Here is a 17,668-nt window from a genome sequence, read left to right on the forward strand (position 1 = left end):
TATTGCCACCATGAGGCAAGAGAAGGTCAGAAAGTGAAGCCAAACAAAGGAAAGCAGAGCTAGGAGAAGAGAAACGGAGACCTCAAGATAAGCATCCTTTCATTCTGGCACCCAACCCTGAACTTTTTCTGTACCTTTCTGTTACAAGACCAACAAATTCTTTTTTTTTCTCTTTTTTTTTTTTGCCAAAGTTAGTTTGAAGGAGTCTCTGTTCCTTGCACCTGAACAAGTACTAGCTAACATAAAAAGCAGAATGAAGATGGGCGGGCACAGTGGTTCATGCCCATAACCTCAGCACTTTGGGAGGCCAAGGCAGGCCGATCACTTGAGGTCAGGAGTTCGAGACCAGCCTGGCCAACATGGTGAAACCCTGCCTCTACTAAAAATACAAAAATTAGCCAGGCATAGTGGCACATGCCTGTAATCCTAGCTATTCAGGAGGCTGAGGGAGAATTGCTTGAACCCAGGAGGCAGAGGCTGCAGTGAGCTGAGATTGTGCCACTGCACTCCAGCCGGAACAGAGCAATACCCTGTCAGAAAAAAAAAAAAAAAAAAGAGAGAGAAAGAAAGAACAAAGAAAGTGACTTTTCCTTAGTTTTATTTTTTACAAAGTCAGTACAGCATTTGCAACCCTTCTAACACAGATCAGAAAACGATAAGCTTTTACCTTATTATAAAATTATTCAGCATATAAGTTAAAAGGAGAACCACACGATCACTGAATCCCATGTCTCCAATGGTGCTGGGGTCCTAAGGCTTTGAGAGCCATCAAGTAGCCTGTTCCAGCGTTTCTATCCGGCAATCCCTGCCCCGCCTACATTTACCCCTGCTTCCGGGAGAAGTTATCATCTCCGAACAAGAAGGTCGCAGACTGTGGCCCCCGAAGCTGCACCTGTGTGAACCTCTGAGCTCAGCCACCAGCCTCCATGAAGTCTCCACATCTCCTTATCTCGGTGAAGAAGTGGCTGTGGCCACGAGGGCTGCGAACAACGACCCAGGCTTCTTCCGCAGGACCTCCGGCCGATCAAACTCTACCACCTGGAGGGTAGAGAAAGGTGAGGGGAGGATCAGGGCACAGCTGAGCTTGTGTCCTTGGAGGACTCAAAGGCATCCGGGGTAGCAGCCTGAGCCCTCATCCTCCCACCAGCCCAGGGACGCAGCCTTCACCTTCCCATTGGCCATAACCAGGATGCGGTCACAGTTGAGCACGGTGGTGACACGGTGGGCAATGATAAGCACGGTGCAGCCCTGGAAGGCTTCACGGATTGTGCGCTGGATCAGGGTGTCCGTCTCCGTGTCAATGGAGGCTGTGGCTTCATCGATAAGGATGATCTGATGAATACAAAACAGGGGTGAAGGCATCTACTTCAGGCCCTAGAGACCTGGGTCTTGTCCTGGTTTACCACTAATTCACCAGGGTCCTTCCTCTCCAGGTCTCCATTTCTTTAGCTGGGAAATGCGAGAATTGTGCTGAGTGCAAAGTCCACTCTGACTGCGGATTATCCATTACCTTATGAAGAGAACGTTAGGTCTCAACCAGGAGCGAACTGCATTTTGGTGGCCAGAGAATTAAGTTCTTGGAAATGAAAATGGCCCAGTGGCAACTTCTTGTTTTATTAACTGCTTTCCCATTTACCTAAATTAAAGTAGAGCAGTGTTCTCCAAGAAGGGGCAGGCACACACCCCAGGAGGCACATGAGATGATTTCTCCAGCATATGGATCAACACTCTTTTTAGTTTAACATTTTTGTATTTATTTCATTAATGATATGCATGAGGAAACTGTAACTCGCACTGAAAGTGTGATTTCACAAATGGCACTGCTTGGGATGAGGCTGTTTTTGAAAAGGGAATATCATTAGTAAATCACAGGGTAGGTGGTACCCAGAGATGATAAAAATCATAGAGTAATGACTCAAATTTGGGAAGCAATACAGAGGAAGCCATTGCTGCACCAAATGGTTATGTAATTGAAATAAGGAAGTGTGAAGTGAAGAAAGTACTACATGCACATTGCAAATTTGTTGTTCATCTCTCAGAAGAAGAGGGGGGAAAGTCCTGCCTCCTCTGAAATTTTCCCAAGCTTTGGGTCCCACTGAGCTCTTTTCCCACAGCTCTGACAGTTCGCACCAACATTTTTTGCATTTATCATTAATTAACATGTGTGTTAATTAATTTATTTATTTATCATTAATATGTGTGTGTGTGCGTGCATACGTGTGTGAGTATGGAGGAGGTGTGTACATATGCATGCATAAGTATGTGTGTACATGTGTGTGTTGCCTCACCTATGTAAGAGAAGGGTTGCCCCAGGCTATCCCACATACTCAAACACCTGAAATTATGGACAAAATATCCAGAAAGCTTCTAGAAGTTCCACCAAATTTTTAAAAATATGTAATTTTGCAGCCATAAAAAAGAATGAGTTCATGTCTTTGCAGGGACATGGATGAAGCTGGAAGTCATCATTCTCAGCAGACTAACACAGGAACAGAAAACCAAACACCGCATGTTCTCACTCACAAGTAGGAGTTGAACAATGAGAACACATGGACACAGGGAGAGGAACATCACACAACAGGGCCTGTCGGGTGGTTGGGGACAAGGAAAGGGAGAGCATTAGGACAAATACCTAATGCATGTGGGTCTTAAAACCTAAATGATGGGTTCATAGGTGCAGCAAACCACCATGGCACATGTATACCTATGTAACAAACCTGAACGTTCTCCACGTGTATCCCAGAACTTAAAGTAAATTTTTTAAAAAATGCAATTTTGCCCTGGATCAGCATCTGTCATCCAATTCCCAATTCTAATAAAGATAAAAGGGACGTCCTGCATCCAAGTTTTTAAAGAGGACACAGTAGGCAATTTTAAAATCAACAAGTTCTAATGTGTTGTGTTTTTCTGAGAAAAGAGAATCATCATTCGGTCTAGTTGGAGACCATTTCAGCTCAGATGTAAGGAATCCAGCTATCAGGCAGCCCAGGCTGTGAATCTCATCTACCATGCCTCACCCACACCACAAATATGTGTGGAAAGGCACTCAGTGAAATGAATAAGCCCATCTTGAATTAATTTTTATATAAGGTGTAAGGAAGGGATCCAGTTTCAGCTTTCTACATATGGCCAGCCAGTTTTCCCAGCACCATTTATTAAACAGGGAATCCTTTCCCCATTTCTTATTTTTGTCAGATTTGTCAAAGATCAGATGGTTGTAGATGCGTGGAAATAATTAAGAAAATGTGGCACATATACACCATGGAATACTATGCAGCCATAAAAAAGGATGAGTTCATGTCCTTTGTAGGGACACGGATGAAGCTGGAAACCATCATTCTCAGCAAACTATCGCAAAGACAGGAAACCAAACACTGCATGTTCTCACTCATAGGTGGGAATTGAACAATGAGAACATTTGGACACAGGGTGGGAAACACCACACACTGGGGCCTGTCATGAGGTGGGGGGAGGGGGGAGGGATAGCATTAGGAGATATGCTTAATGTAAATGACGAGTTAATGGGTGCAGCACACCAACATGGCACATGTATACATAGGTAACAAACCTGCACATTATGCATGTGTACCCTAGAACTGAAAGTATAATAAAAAAAAAAAAAAAAGAGCAAAAAAGAAATGAATAAGCCCTTTGGATTCCGTTGTTGTTGTTGTTGTTGTTAAGACATAGAGTACAGAGCGCAGTGTCCCATGGTCGTGAAGGGAGAAGGAACCGGTGTGGCTTCCCTCATCATGTGTAGTCTGTGGCTTCTCCTGGCCATGCAGCAGTGGTGGCCTCACCTTGGAGTTGCGAAGCACAGCCCGAGCAATGCAGAGCAGCTGCCTCTCCCCCACAGAGAAGTTTCCACCATTGTTCACCACATCCGTATGCAGCTTTTTGGGGAGCTTTGAGATCTGTGATATGGGAAGAAGAGACAACATAACCTGGAAGCCACTGTGGGGTGAGACCCAACCTGACCTCATCAGTCTCCTATTTTGGAAGCCACTGTGGGGTGAGAGCCAACCTGACTTTGTCAGTCTCCCACTGTATTGGCAACACTCCCCTCCTCTCTCTATGCTCCAGCCTCTGTCTTCTTGCTCTTTAACTGTGCCTTGCTCACTCTCATCTCTGGGCCTTTGCATACACTATCTCCTGTGCCCAGAATGTCCTCTCAAAAGATCTTTCACCAGCTGCCCCTCAGTTCTTGGTCTCAGCTCAGCTGTCACCTGTTTAAAGAGACCTTGCCTGGTCACCCAGTTGAAAGGAACTGCTCCTGCACTGAAGTTTCTATGCGTCTCATTACTACCTATACAGCCCTCACCAGTATCTGAAAGTATCTCCTGCATTTACTTGTTGCATTTATCTCTCATTGAATGTACGTACCAGGAGGACAAAGACCTCATCTGCCTTGTCTTTGCTGTGCCCCCGAGCCTAGAACAGTGTTTGGCACACGGTTGGTGTCTGAGTGCCATCAGCCTTGACTTAGGAATGCCAAGTCATGGTCTCATCTCCATGAGAGGATGCATCCATGACCCGAAGCAGCAGCAGCTGGCACATCACATGAGGGGAGCCCAAAGGAGCAGGCCCCCATGGGCGATGCAGACTTAGATCAAGACTTGGGCCTTGGAGCTACTTACAGCCTTGGTCAGTAATGTCCTCTCCAAGGCATCCCAGATCTGCTGGTCGGTGTGACGGTCAAAGGGATCTAGGTTGAATCTGCCATATGAGAGAAAGAGAAGTGTTCAACAACATCACCCAGCCTTCGAACACTCATTTATATGCCCAGTGAATGACCAAGAACATTTAGAACTAGATTATGGGGTTTAGGAAAATGCATGGAACCACCATGAATGGAGATTTCCTGTGCCTCCCAGCACCTGTTCCTTCTGCAGGCAGCAGCCCCGGGTTTTGTTTAGGGGACACCTCCTCCACAATCCCCCAGCCCATGTGTTCCAAGGCGGGCTCTGCCATCCACTCCAGATGGAGCGAAGGGCTCAAGGATAAGCCAATCGACATACAGCAATCGCTGGCCACAGTGCTTAGCTCGGGGTGGGAAAGTAACCAATCAGAGTGTATCTCAGGACTTTTCAGGCTACCATGAGAGAAGAGACGTGCGGTGAGATTGCAACCATCCTCCCACAGGAGCGGGACACATGGAGCTCCCCAGGGCCCTCATGTGGAGTTAAGAATGAAGCAAGACAATGCTAGGGGAAAACTGGGCCCTGGAACTCAGCCTTGGCCTCCCCATTATCATGCATGAGTCATTAGAGGCCACTTTTGCTTAAGCCATTTGGGTTTTGTTTTGTGATAGAAAGTACATAATATTTCTCATTTTAACCATTTATAAGTGTATGATTCAGCAGCATTAAATACATTAATAATGCCATGTAACCATTACCACTATTTATATCAAAACCTTTTTCATCATCATGCTGGGCACGGTGGCTCACACCTGTAATCACAGCACTTTGGGAGGCTGAGGTGGGCGGATCACTTGAGGTCAGGAGTCTGAGACCAGCCTGGCCAACATGGTGAAACCCCACTCCACTAAAAATACAAAAATTAGCCAGGCATGGTGATGCTAGCCTGTAGTCCCAGTTACTTAGGAGGCTGAGACAGAAGAATCACTTAAACCCAGGAGGTGGAGGTTGCAGTGAGCTGAGATGGTGTCACTGCACTCTAGCCTGGGTGACAGAATGAGACTCGGTCTCAAAACAAAACAAAACAAAACTTTTTCATTATCCCCAACAAAAACTCCATACCCATTAAACAATCTCTTCTCTCCCCTCCCCACCAGTCCCTGGTAACTTCTATTCTACTTTCCATTGATATGGATTTGCCTATTCCAGCTACCTCATGTAAGTGGAATCACGTAGTATGTGTCCTTCTGTCCGGCATCTTTCACTTCGTGTCCATCCATGTTGTAGCATGTATCGTTTCCCTCCTTTTTACAGCTGCATAATATTCCATTGTATGGCTATACCACATTTTGTTTTTCCATTCATCTGCTTATAGACGTATGGCTGGTTTCCACCTTTTGGTTACTGCGAGTAGGGCTGTCCTAAACACTAGTGTATACATATGGGTTGAAGTCTCTGCTTTCAACACTTTGGGATATATAACTGGAAGTAAAATTCCTGGATAACATAGTAATTCTATGTTTAACATTTTTTGTTTCTTTGTTTTTGAGACAGGGTCTCACTCTGTCAACGAGGCTGGAGTGCAGTGGTGAAAACACAGCTCACTACAGCCTTGACCTCTTGGACTCAAGAAAGTCCCCTGCCTCAGTCTCCTGAGTAGCTGGAATCGCAAGCACAGACCACCATGCCCAGCTGGTTTTTGTTTACCTTTTTGAGGAACTGCCAAATTGTTTTCCATGGTCTCTGCACAATTTTACATCCCCACTGGCAATGCACGAGAGTTTCCATTTTTCCACATCCTTGTTAACACTTGCTATTTACCTTTTATTATTGTTATAGCCATTCTAGTGGGTGTGAAGTGGTAGCTCATTGTGGTGGGGCTGGAGTTTCTGTTTCTTGCAGTGAAAAGAATCCTAACATCCAGGTAACTGACAGGAGAGAGGGAATCTATCTGGACTTTACAGCCAGCAAGCTTTACACTTGCGTCTGGAACAGGCGGCACTATAGACACTTCCCTGCTATTCAGCCGCGCAGCCCTGAGTGAAACCCATCAACCTCTGCTTTATCCTTCCCCAGTTGTGCCGGCCACACATATCTTGTGTGTAGGGCTAATGTGTACTGAAGAAGTGGCAGGTCTTATTTGCATGACATTTGATGTCTCCAAAGCACTTTCATAGATGGGTTATTTGACATTTTCTCCTCCATGAGATAAGTATACCCCTTTCTTATCAGTTTTAAATGGCTTGTTCAAGGCCGTGCCACAAGCCAGTATGAGAGCCAGGCTGACATCAAAGACACTCAGAGAGACGCTTAAGGGTAGAGCCTTAAGTTCTAAGGTACGATTTCAAGTCCACATTTCTCTCTGCAGCAAGGGGTGCGCGGAATATCGCAAGTTATGGGTTTAGAACACCTAGGGTTATATCTCTTCTTCACCATTTCTCTGTGTGTCCTTAAACAAGTCCCCTTCCTCTCTAAGTTCTGTGCCTTCATCTGTAAAATGGGGATAATGAAAGGGCCTCACAGGGTTGCTGGGAGAGTTAAATTAGACAGTATACTAAAGCATTCGGTTGGCACACATAAATGCTCAATAAATGTTAAGTTCATATTTTTACTACTCTTCATGCCAATGCACAGGAGATTCGGCCACATTCTACTGTAACATAGAAATCCATCACTAAATGTCTTATCATTCCCCTAACACGACCATTTTGTTGTTGTTGTTGTTGCTGCTGCTGTTTTTTAGTGGGGGTGGGTTTGAGACAGAGTTTCCTTCAGTTGCCCAGGCTGGAGTGCAGTAGCGTGATCTCGGCTCACTGCAACCTCCACCTCCCGGGCTCATGCGATTCTCGTGCCTCAGCCTCCCAAGTAGCTGGGATTACAGACGTGCACCACCACATCTGGCTAAGTTTTGTATTTTTAGTAGAGACGGGGTTTTTGCCATGTTGGCCAGGCTGGTCTCAAACTCCAGACCTCAAGTGATCCGCCTGCCTTGGCCTCCCAAAGTTCTGGGATTACAGGCATGAGCTACTATGCCCTGCCTCACGACCCAGTCATTTTGAAACTCTGTGTCTGTGCACATATTGTTCCCTCTCCTTGAAAAGAATTTCTCTCCTATTTCTGCCTGGCAAGCTCCTACTTAGCTTTCAAGACCCTGATCAAATGTCCCCTCCTCTGGGAAGCCTCTCTGGATTCACTCAGGCAGTGACTCATCCCACTTGTAACTCCCTTAGCATTTTGTACATATCTCTGACTTAGCAATTACCTCTTCCTACTGTGATTTATTGGATCTTACCCCTGTAGAAAACCATCTTCCCCACCCACACTGCGAGCTCCTGCTGGGTGAGCAGGGGAAATGCACATTCACTAAACTGGCTCCAGTCCCTAGCACAGTGTCTGGACCAGGCAGAAGCTCAGAAAAGGCAAGTTAAATGGGTGGAAGGACGCATGAAGGAATGAATGAATGAAGCTCTGGGGCCCAGTTTATCCTCCTGGCTCTAAGAATTCTCCTTAAATATCACAAAACATGGGGGACCTAGCCTACTTTTTAGTGCATCTGTCTTCCTCAGTCCCCACGCCTTTATGTTTCCTCCCAGATAAAGTGCATTGTCAGTAGGAGCCTAATCTGGATAAAGCTTCGTCCCTGAGTTGACTTCTGAGGACACAGAAAGTGTAGTGAAGAGGCTGGAAGATCTGGTTCTGTCTGCTTCACTGACTGGGTTTCCTGGATTTTTCTCACTTCACCCCTGTCCAGAATGTGTACCATTGAAGAATCACTTCCTAAAAACGTCCCCAGGGGCTTTGCCCAGTGCACGGAGAGAATAAGCCACATCTGGACAAGAAAGAATATGGTAGCCTGAGTCCAAATGCTTAATGGTGTAGTGAAATCTGACCAATCCCATCAGCATTTTGTTTCTGTTGCTTGTTTGTTTGTTTGTTTTTTAATAGAGTCAGGGTCTTGCTGTGTTGCCCAGGTTGGAGCACAGTGGCTATTCACAGGCATAGTCATAGTGTACTATAGCCCTGAGCTCCTGGGCTCAAGCGATCCTCCTGCCTCAGCCTCCCAAATAGCTGGGACTACAGCTGTGCACCACCATGCCCATCCAGTTTCTAAAAAATAAAAATAAGCTTTGTTTTTGCGTAGAACATTATGGTTTACAAAGTGCTCTTATATATATTGAGGCCTCATTTAATCCTCAACAGTACTTCAGGGAGGTAAGCCTGGTAGGCATGAGTGGCCCAGCAGGCCAAGGAGGCCTGGAAATCGGGGCATTGGTCACCAGCTCACTATAGGCAGCCCAGTGCTGGAATCCTGGTCCTGTGACCTCCCTCCCGCAGGCTGCCTGCTGGCCGAGCACTCACTTGATGGTTCCCGAGAGCAGCACCGGATCTTGAGGGATCACTGAGAGCTTGGACCGCAAGTCCTCCAGGCCGATGCTGCAAATGTCCACGCCGTCAATGAGAATCCGGCCTGCCATGGGCTCCACCAGGCGGAAGAGAGCCATGCCCAAGGAGGACTTCCCTGTGGGGCAAGAAACGAGCAGGGCCTCAGTTTCCTGCATCTGCACTAGTGGAAGCACAGGTCACACCTGGTGATCGCACCTGACCCACTGCCCTCCATGGCCCATTCTTCATCGTTGTGAACCCTGAAAGGGTAGGAGAGGGCTGGTGTCTCTGCTCCAGGCATATCTAATGCCATGAGCAGCTTCTTACAGCCTAGGTCAGAGGGCACGCGTGGGGACCCTGGATCAAAGCCAGCCCACAGACATGTTTTGTTTCGTACACACAATGTTAGGGTTAGTTTGTAATTCCTTGCCAGCATTTTAAAAAATCCTAGATATAAAAATTCAAATCGCATGTTTCTCTTGAAACTTAGTAGAACTGGCAACATTGGACCCATATATCCCCCCAGGCAACAGCTCAGCTGGAGCTGAGCATGGCCACTTGGTTGAGACACAGTGGCGTTCTCCAGTCACCACCCGCCCTCCCCAGCCCCCGTATGTCACACCGAGACCCATGGCACTCAGCTATGTCACCTGCCAGGTGACATAGCATTGGAGGTTTCAACCCTGTTCTCAAAGATAAGCTCTGTGAGGGTAGAAGCTGTGTGTCTTCTTTACCTGTAGGTTCCCAGGCACATAGTAGGTGCTCATAAATACCTATTGAATGAATATAGTCAGTAGGGTCAGAATCTACTGAGAGCTTCTCTCTGCCAGACCGTGGCCCTCTCAGGGTTTCCACCAATCGGCAGGTGGAAAATAGCAAGAGAAGAACACCCAAAAGAACATATGTGGAAGCTCTTCACCCTGCAGTGCGCGAGTGCTGGGGAGACAGAGACCAGGAAGGCTCTCATCATCCATGGGACTGCCTGGGGGAGGCAGCTCTGGGGTGTCCAGGGGTGGGGGACAGGGGACAAGAACCAAGTCTGAACAGTAGTTTTCGAACAATGCAAAGAGGCAGAGGGAGGGGGACTTGGGCCAGATCTCCCAGAAGTGACAAGAGAGGAAGACAGGGAGAGAAACTGAGGAGGAGAAAGGAAACTGGGAGAGGAAAGAGGAGGAGACAGAGGCTGATGAGAGCAGTCCAGGAAGGGGGTGGGGAGGGAGGAAAAGGGGAGTCTGGATTTAACTCCTGTCCTGCTCTTCATCCTGGCAGTGCCCTGCACTGCCCCTCCAAAAGTGCTCCTGCCCGGACCCTACATACCTCAGCTTAAGCACTGGGCTCAGAGCCCAGGTATCCACAGCCTGGTACCACTGGTCTCATTATTCTGCATTCACCACCCTGTTTATTTTCTCCCTGGCAGCCACCGCAGCCTGCAGCTGTCATATTTCTGTCTTTATTTGCTGGTCTATTTAACATCTCTCTCCTCCACTGGAATCCCATGATCACAGGGACCTTGGGTTTTGCTTACCAGTGTTTGTCTAGCACAGGGACCAGCACAGCGTGAGGACCTAATACACATTTGGGGGATAACTGAGCAAACACATGCCCCCAGATAAGTCTAGTGCCGAAAGGGCAAAGGAGGAGCTAGGGATGCTCCCCCAGGAAGCTCAGCTCACCGGAGCCCGTCCTTCCCACGATGCCCACCACTTCGTTGCTGTGGATGGTCAGGTTGATGCCGTGAAGCACAGTGGGTGTGTTGTCTCTGTATTTCATGTGATAATCCTGAAATGTGATTTCCCCATGCTGTGGCCACCCTTGTGGACAACTTGTGCCTTCCATATGTAAAGGAGCTTCAGAGATACACATCTTGTTTTTGAAGAAAGAAAAGGAAATCAATAGTTATTATCCATCTCGGCCCATCCCCTGCAGACCTGTCAGCCTCCCACTGTAGGGGGTATGACCCACCCCAGCCTGCCCTGCGCCAAGGTCAAGCCCCCCGCTGTGTAATCAGAGGAACACCCCCCACCTCCCATGCCCTAAAACACACAAAATTTTCCCCAGAAGAGTGAGAAACCTGCATAGCTAATTCCCTTGTTATTAACATATAGCAATGTTCCTGATTGGCTGTGTGACTCGAAAGAAATAGAATCCAAGATAAAGACAGTAAAGGCAGCGGAGACTCACGCCTTCGGGGGGTTTCATAGCTCAGAGCCGTTGTGGAGACTTAATGTCTCTCTCTCCTCATCCTATGAGACAGGCCTTTTTAGAGGCATTTACCAGGTGAGGAGATAGAGGATCCAACAACTTAAGATCAACAACTTACTTAAGATCACACAGTTTCAGGTTGGAACTCAAACCCAGATCTGCAAGTGCAGTTGTGTGTGTTGAGAGGAAAGAACACTGGAGAAGTTGGGTCTGACCACCTGGCTGCAAGCCACAGCTCTCCACACTGGTGCCATGTCACGGCAGCATCCTGGGCAGGAAATCAGGGCCCTACAATTCTTAAATTCCACTCATGCAAGGGGGCAGGAGACCTGGTTTGCAGAGGGCTCTGCCAGCCCCAGCCTGTATGATCTTAAGCAAATGTTCTGCCTGGGCCAACCTCGGTTTCCTTGTTTGAAAAATGTGGATAATCATTCAATCAACCTGATAAAATTGTTCCATGATCCCATGAGATAATCTAGGTAAAAAGCTTAGTGCCATGCCTGGCCCGTAGAAAGGTCTCAATCACAATAATAAAGAACATGATGGAGCCTCACTACGGGTCAGGCAGTGTGCTACGCGCTTTACGTGTTATATCATTTCAACTTTGTGATAATCTGGCAAAGCGATGCTATTGTCTTTCTCATTTCAGAGATGGGGAAAAGAGTTTGAATAAGTTGCCCAGGTTATTCCAATGATTCAAATGATAAAGCTTAGACTTGAACCCAGGAAATCTGGCTACAGAATCTGTGCTCTTAACCACCATGACATAAATGGAAGCAATAATAGGAACAAAGATTATTGTCATCATTATTATTGCACCAGGCAAACCTCTCATTTCTAAGAGGAGCAGATGATCTCCTCTTCCCCCTAGGAATGCTGTGAGGGATGTGGACAAAGTGAGCAGACAGGTGTGGAAGAGCTTCAGCAAGATGGTCAACAAAAGTCTGGGGAGGAGGGGGAGGAAGGGCCAGGAGCCTGGTGTTTCCTGGGACGGTCTCAGGGCTCTGAGGTCATGGGGCTTGTAGAGGTCACAGAAGTCATGCCCCAACTTGCATAGCTCCCCACACCAGACCCAGACCTGAATCACACCTTCATGTACTGCAGCATCCTCTCTGCAGCCACGAAGTGTGCCTCTGTCTCTGCGCCAGTCCGGGCAGCGGCCTGGAAGGTGGACGCCAGCTGGAAGGAAGGAGAAGTGTTGGGGGTCAAGAGGCTGCTGGGGTGTGCTCAGGCTTTTCAACGCTCCTGACAACCACTGATTGCCATTGCCCCTGAGTGACCCCTGAACCTAAGATAATTTTCCTAGGAAGAATGGAGCAGAGGCCGCTGGTGCCCCCTCAGCCCTCTTCTGAGTTTAGCTGCAGCTGCGATGGACCATTCTCTCCCCAGACACTGTTCCACCTCAAGTGCCCTCTGTATGTCTTTCTGCTCAAGACCTCTGCCCACATCACAGCAACCACCTAGCCTGTGCATGAGGGCATCCCAGAAACCCAGGAGACTTAAGGCTACTGAGAATGAACTTTGACTGATGGGGAACAAGAGCTAGCAGAGATCAATGCTCCCATCTCCCAGCCTTTGAGGGCATGGTCCTGGGAATATCCCATACGCTCCTCAGGAGATCCCAGGACAGTTGAGCCCTAGTGACATAGAACAGGGACCCCAATGTCAGACTTCCATGATGACTTCCTCCTTCCCCGTCTCACTTTTCTGCTCCCTCAATCCTGGTTCCTGGTAGCACCTCCCAAATAAGCTGCCTGCACCCAAGTACCTGTCTCAGGTCCTGCCTTCAGGGAAACCCAGGCTAGAGGAGTGAGGGACTCTTGGGAATTGGGGGTACCAAAGATAAGGAAACTGAGGCTCCAAAAGAAGAAATTACATTCATAGAAACATCTAGAAGCTGGAGGCAGAGCTGGGGTTAGGGCCCCGGTCTATAACCTCTATTACCCTGGCCCAAGAAACGGGCAAAAAGGACGTGCAGGGGGTGCTGGGTAACACAGTCATCTACATTCATTCAACAAACTGGTGGATGGCTCTGTGCCAGAAGCTGGACCAGGCTCCATGTCCCAAAGTGTGGCAGATGTAAGCCTGCCCTCAAGGAGCTCCCAGCCGGATGGAAAGGCAGACAAGGCAACAAAGAATAAAGTGCAGAGGGGTGCACTCCACAACGGAGAAGCCCTGGAGAGCCACTGGGATGCACAGGAGGGGTCCTGGATGAGGGCACAGGGAAGGATTCCAGGAAGAGCCAGTCCTAGAGTGACATTTTTAAGGTGAAGTAAGATGCAGTGGGCTAAAGATGTGTGGAGAAGAGTGTTCCAAACAGAACAGCCTATGTAAGCGCTGAAAGCAGCAAATTCACAGATTACACCCAGGCACCCACAAGCTGTTTGGCTATGGCTGAAACAAAAGGGTGTGGGAAGGAGGGGAAGCCCTCTGTAAGTCAGAGAAGGTGGGCACCATGATGAAATGGTGCTTAGTCTGGAAAGGAGGCCAGGGGTGGGTTGGAAGACCACTTTTCCTCCCATCCCCCAGTGTATCACACCCTGTGGGCTGCCTTGCCAGCATCATGTTCAGGTGTCTGATGGCTTTATGCTTCAGGGAAGCTTGGTTAATCCAAACTAATCACATTAATTCAACTCCTCTTGCCAGAGATTGGTTTATGTGTGGGCTCATGATGCCATTGCGGCCATTGAAGGATGAGAAGGCATCAGATGGGTGTGTTCTTGAAAACTTCTCTTTGCTTTTAAAAAGGAACAAACACATGGAAAAAGTTATCTCCTCTCCAGCCTTTGACTGTTATTGTGGGAGGATGTGTCACTTGGGGCGGCAGCAGCCATTTTGTGACCATGAATACAGACAGACTTGCAGACAAAGCTAGACTGTGGATGCCAGCACTAAAAGGTAGAATGATCAAGGGTTCTTGCTAGGCCACTAAATGAGTCAACTGAGCATAGCCCTACCCCAGCCTTCTGGTTACATGAGAGAATAAGTTCCCAGATGGTCGAGGCCATTTTGGGTTGGTTCTTTGCCTCACAGCCAGAGGCATCTCTGGCGTTTCCTGAGAAGCCTCTTAAGGCTACAAAGCAATGTGATGTGTGATTCCTGCCTCCCAATGCTCGAATGTAATTTTCTCAAAAGTGCATGCAGAAGTCAGTGAGGTCCTGGCTTGACTGCAGCAGAGGGAGCACACTGAGGTCAGGACCCCATAGCTGAAGTTTGGTAGACAGGAGACAGAGTTTTCGAAGGTTTCTGAACAAAGCAGTGACATGATGAAAACTATAGTTAAAGATTACTCTGGTGAGAGTGTGGAAGGTGACTTGGAAAGTGCTGCAGGGCTGGGGATTGAGAAGTTATGACCAGGATGAAGACAAGATGCTTAAATAATACAGCAGACCTTGAAAAGAAAAAATGACCCTCAAGGGCCCTTTTGAAGCAGTCAGTCCCCCAGGCAGGGTTTCCTATTTGAGTCTCCGGTGGTGCAACCACCTTGGAGCAACCGCCTGCTGTGAACAGGGCACCCTGGGAGAGACGAGCCTCTGCCTCGCTCCTTACAGGGGCTGCGCTTAAGGCAGCGCCAGCACTGGGCAAGCTTCGCCCTGAGCGTTGCCCTCCTGATCTATGTCCTGAAGCAGCAGCAGGAGGGATTTCTGGGCCTTAGTGATTCTGAATCCCCTAAGACCCTGGTGTGGTGCCTCTCCCTGAGTGTGCTGGAGGTCTGGGGGTCACTCTGCACTGGTGCATCTGTGTATATCAGAGAGAGAGAGAGAATGTGAGCCTGTGCACACACCTGCGTCTTACTGACTATGGGAACATGGCCAAGTTACTTAAACTCTCTAAGCCTTAAGTTTTCTATTTGTAAGACCAGAACAATAATAGCTAATATTCATTGAGCGTTTATTGCAGGCCAGGCACTACTCTAGGTTTTCACAAGCATTAAGTCTCACATTTACACATAATCCTCACAAGGCTATTATTTTTGAAACCTTTATTATCTCCCTTTTACAGATGAAGAATCCCAGGCACAGAGAGGTTAACCAATTTACCCAAAGCCACACAGCTAATAATGGGCAGAGCCTCTTTGAACCTGGATATTCCAAACCACATGTTCTTTTTTTTTTTTTTTTTTTGAGATGGAGTCTTGCTCTGTCACCCAGGCTGGAGTGCAGTGGCGCGATCTTGGCTCACCGCAAGCTCCGTCTCCCGGGTTCACGCCATTCTTCTGCCTCAGCCTCCCGAGTAGCAGGGACTACAGGCACCCGTCCCCATGCCTGACTAATTTTTTTTTTGTATTTTTTTACTAGAGATGGGTTTTCACCGTGTTAGCCAGGATGGTCTCGATCTCCTGACCTCGTGATCCACCCACCTCGGCCTCCCAAAGTGCTGGGATTATAGGCATGAGCCACGGCGCCCGGCCCCAAACCACATGTTCTTAACCACTTTGCTCATCTCATGCAGTGGGGTGAGCATTGAATTCCTGGAAGAGAGCACAGCCAGTGCCTGCCATTGCACCAGCTCAGTGGAAGTCTGTTTCAAGTCTTAGGCACATTTAAGTTTGAGAAGCCCTGTTCTAGGGGCCGGGCTGCGAAACCCACCTTTTAAACGACCCTTCCAGGTGATTCAGAAAGGTCTGACAGCTCAATCAGGATAGGAACGGTTAGGTACAAAGACAGCAGCCAGGAAGCCAAGAGGTCAGGGTTCTCTTACCAGCTCTGCTAACATGCATCTGTTTGGACAAGTCCTTCCCTTGTCTGGGCCTCAGTTTCCCCAACTGCACAATATGAGCATTGGACTCTGTCGCCTGTGGGCTCCCCTTCATTCCCAGTGTCCTGTGATTCTATTAAATACCTTTGAATACAGACTTCCCAATTCAGAGCTGACCACGAGGAAACAGAGCAAAGTAGCCAATTTCAGAAGGCCAAGCACGTAACTCCTAAGATCACATGTGGCCAGAACTTAAGGTGTCACTGAATACCTGAGGACCCCCTGAGTCTGCCCAGAAGCCGCAGGCAGAGGATGAGCAAAGCTCAGAGAGGACCCACACAGAGTCACCTCCTCACCTGCAGCACGATGCTGAGAGCCATGGCTTTAAAAGAGTAGGAGGTGGAGGAAATGCCAAAAGCCACGAATAGGGCAACAGCCAAGGTCACAAGGTTGGTCAAGATCTCCAGCCTCAATGCCACCCATCGCGTGGAAGACAGAAACAACAACAGGTAGTTGTTCTGCGCATCAGTCAGCCTCTTAAACCTGAGAAGGAAAGCACAGACTAAGAACCACGTGTTTGTCTGACCCAGGGTCTCCCCGGGTCTGGGTAGATACCGGCTGCTTCCTCCAGCATCCAGGTCCCCACTCCTAGCAGCAGGGCCTGATTTTTCTTTGGGGAGTTCCTCCCTACCACTTTCTCAGCCTTGAATTTGGGTGCAGTTGACCAGACTCCTAACCCAGATTGAGGAGTAGGCTCTGCCAGTAAGGCCCATCCTTAGCACGCACTCCTCGCCTAACCTCTGCGACTCACTCAGAGATGGGTGAGTTACCCTAAACTGGCCACAGAGAGTGAATAAATGCCAGGACGTGTGAGTGAGTGTGGGAGTGGTTCCTTTCAGTGGGATGATGGGAGATCCGAAACTACCATTCTGCTACTAGGAGGGGAGCCTGGAGCCACCAGAGGGTCTCTGGAAGCTTAAAGGTAAAATAACACAGTGGAAGGCAGAGCAGTAAAGCCAAGACACCCGGGGAACATTAGCTGAGTCTCTGGATTAAGCCTCACTTTAAGCAAGTCCTCCTCCCCAGCCTTTTGTTATGAAAATTTTTATAAGTACCGAGAGAGTAAAAGCTTAATGAACATCTGTATACCCACTAATGAAAAATTTTTGAAGTACCAAGAAATTAAAAAGTTGGTTCCAAGAACATCTGTATACCCTCTACCTAATTTAGCAATTGTTACTATTTTGCCATATTTAAGTCATACTTTTAAGCTAGTTTGAATTAGTTTTTTCTGTCACTTTCAACGAATAGAGACCTACCAATTTCCAATTTTCACATACCACCATCACAGTTTTCCATATCAATCACAACCTATACTGTTAATTGATTAGTATTCTTATTTTATATGATTTATTTGAGAATGTATATTAAAAGAAACTTTACTCACAACCTTAGATTATATAAATAATGGCTTTGATACGTTAGTTGCATTTTTTCTAAAGTACATTCAAATAAAACTTTGATTATTGAAATTAAATATTCATTTACACATCAACTAAAACCATCTTACCATCTGAGTGGGCTATCACCCCAGCACAGTGGCCCTTCTGACTCACTCTGTCCATACCCTCTGAACCTTTGCATAAGATATTCCAAATTCTGTCCACCTTACCTTTCTATACTGATTGAGTCACCTCCACCTTGAGGCCTTCCCAGATTAAACAAAACAGACCCTGCCCACTCTG

The 17,668-nt window shown here is 47.7% G+C and overlaps 1 protein-coding gene across 1 annotated transcript in view; it reads right to left on the reverse strand.

Annotated features, from left to right (window-relative positions):
- Positions 1–945: 945 nt before the first annotated feature.
- ABCC11 (ATP-binding cassette, sub-family C (CFTR/MRP), member 11) overlaps positions 946–17,668 on the reverse strand; it is an 81,358-nt gene continuing 64,635 nt past the window's right edge. The window contains exons 22-29 of the mRNA XM_011989149.1: positions 16,280–16,466; positions 12,315–12,404; positions 10,697–10,886; positions 9,000–9,159; positions 4,638–4,716; positions 3,801–3,914; positions 1,168–1,332; positions 946–1,038 (exon numbers count right to left, since the gene is read on the reverse strand). Coding sequence (XP_011844539.1) covers positions 946–1,038; positions 1,168–1,332; positions 3,801–3,914; positions 4,638–4,716; positions 9,000–9,159; positions 10,697–10,886; positions 12,315–12,404; positions 16,280–16,466 — 1,078 coding nt within the window. The remainder of the gene's footprint in view (positions 1,039–1,167; positions 1,333–3,800; positions 3,915–4,637; positions 4,717–8,999; positions 9,160–10,696; positions 10,887–12,314; positions 12,405–16,279; positions 16,467–17,668) is intronic.

This window comes from Mandrillus leucophaeus, unplaced genomic scaffold (genome assembly GCF_000951045.1).
Source record: "Mandrillus leucophaeus isolate KB7577 unplaced genomic scaffold, Mleu.le_1.0 Scaffold348, whole genome shotgun sequence".
In the NCBI taxonomy this organism is placed as follows: domain Eukaryota; kingdom Metazoa; phylum Chordata; class Mammalia; order Primates; family Cercopithecidae; genus Mandrillus; species Mandrillus leucophaeus.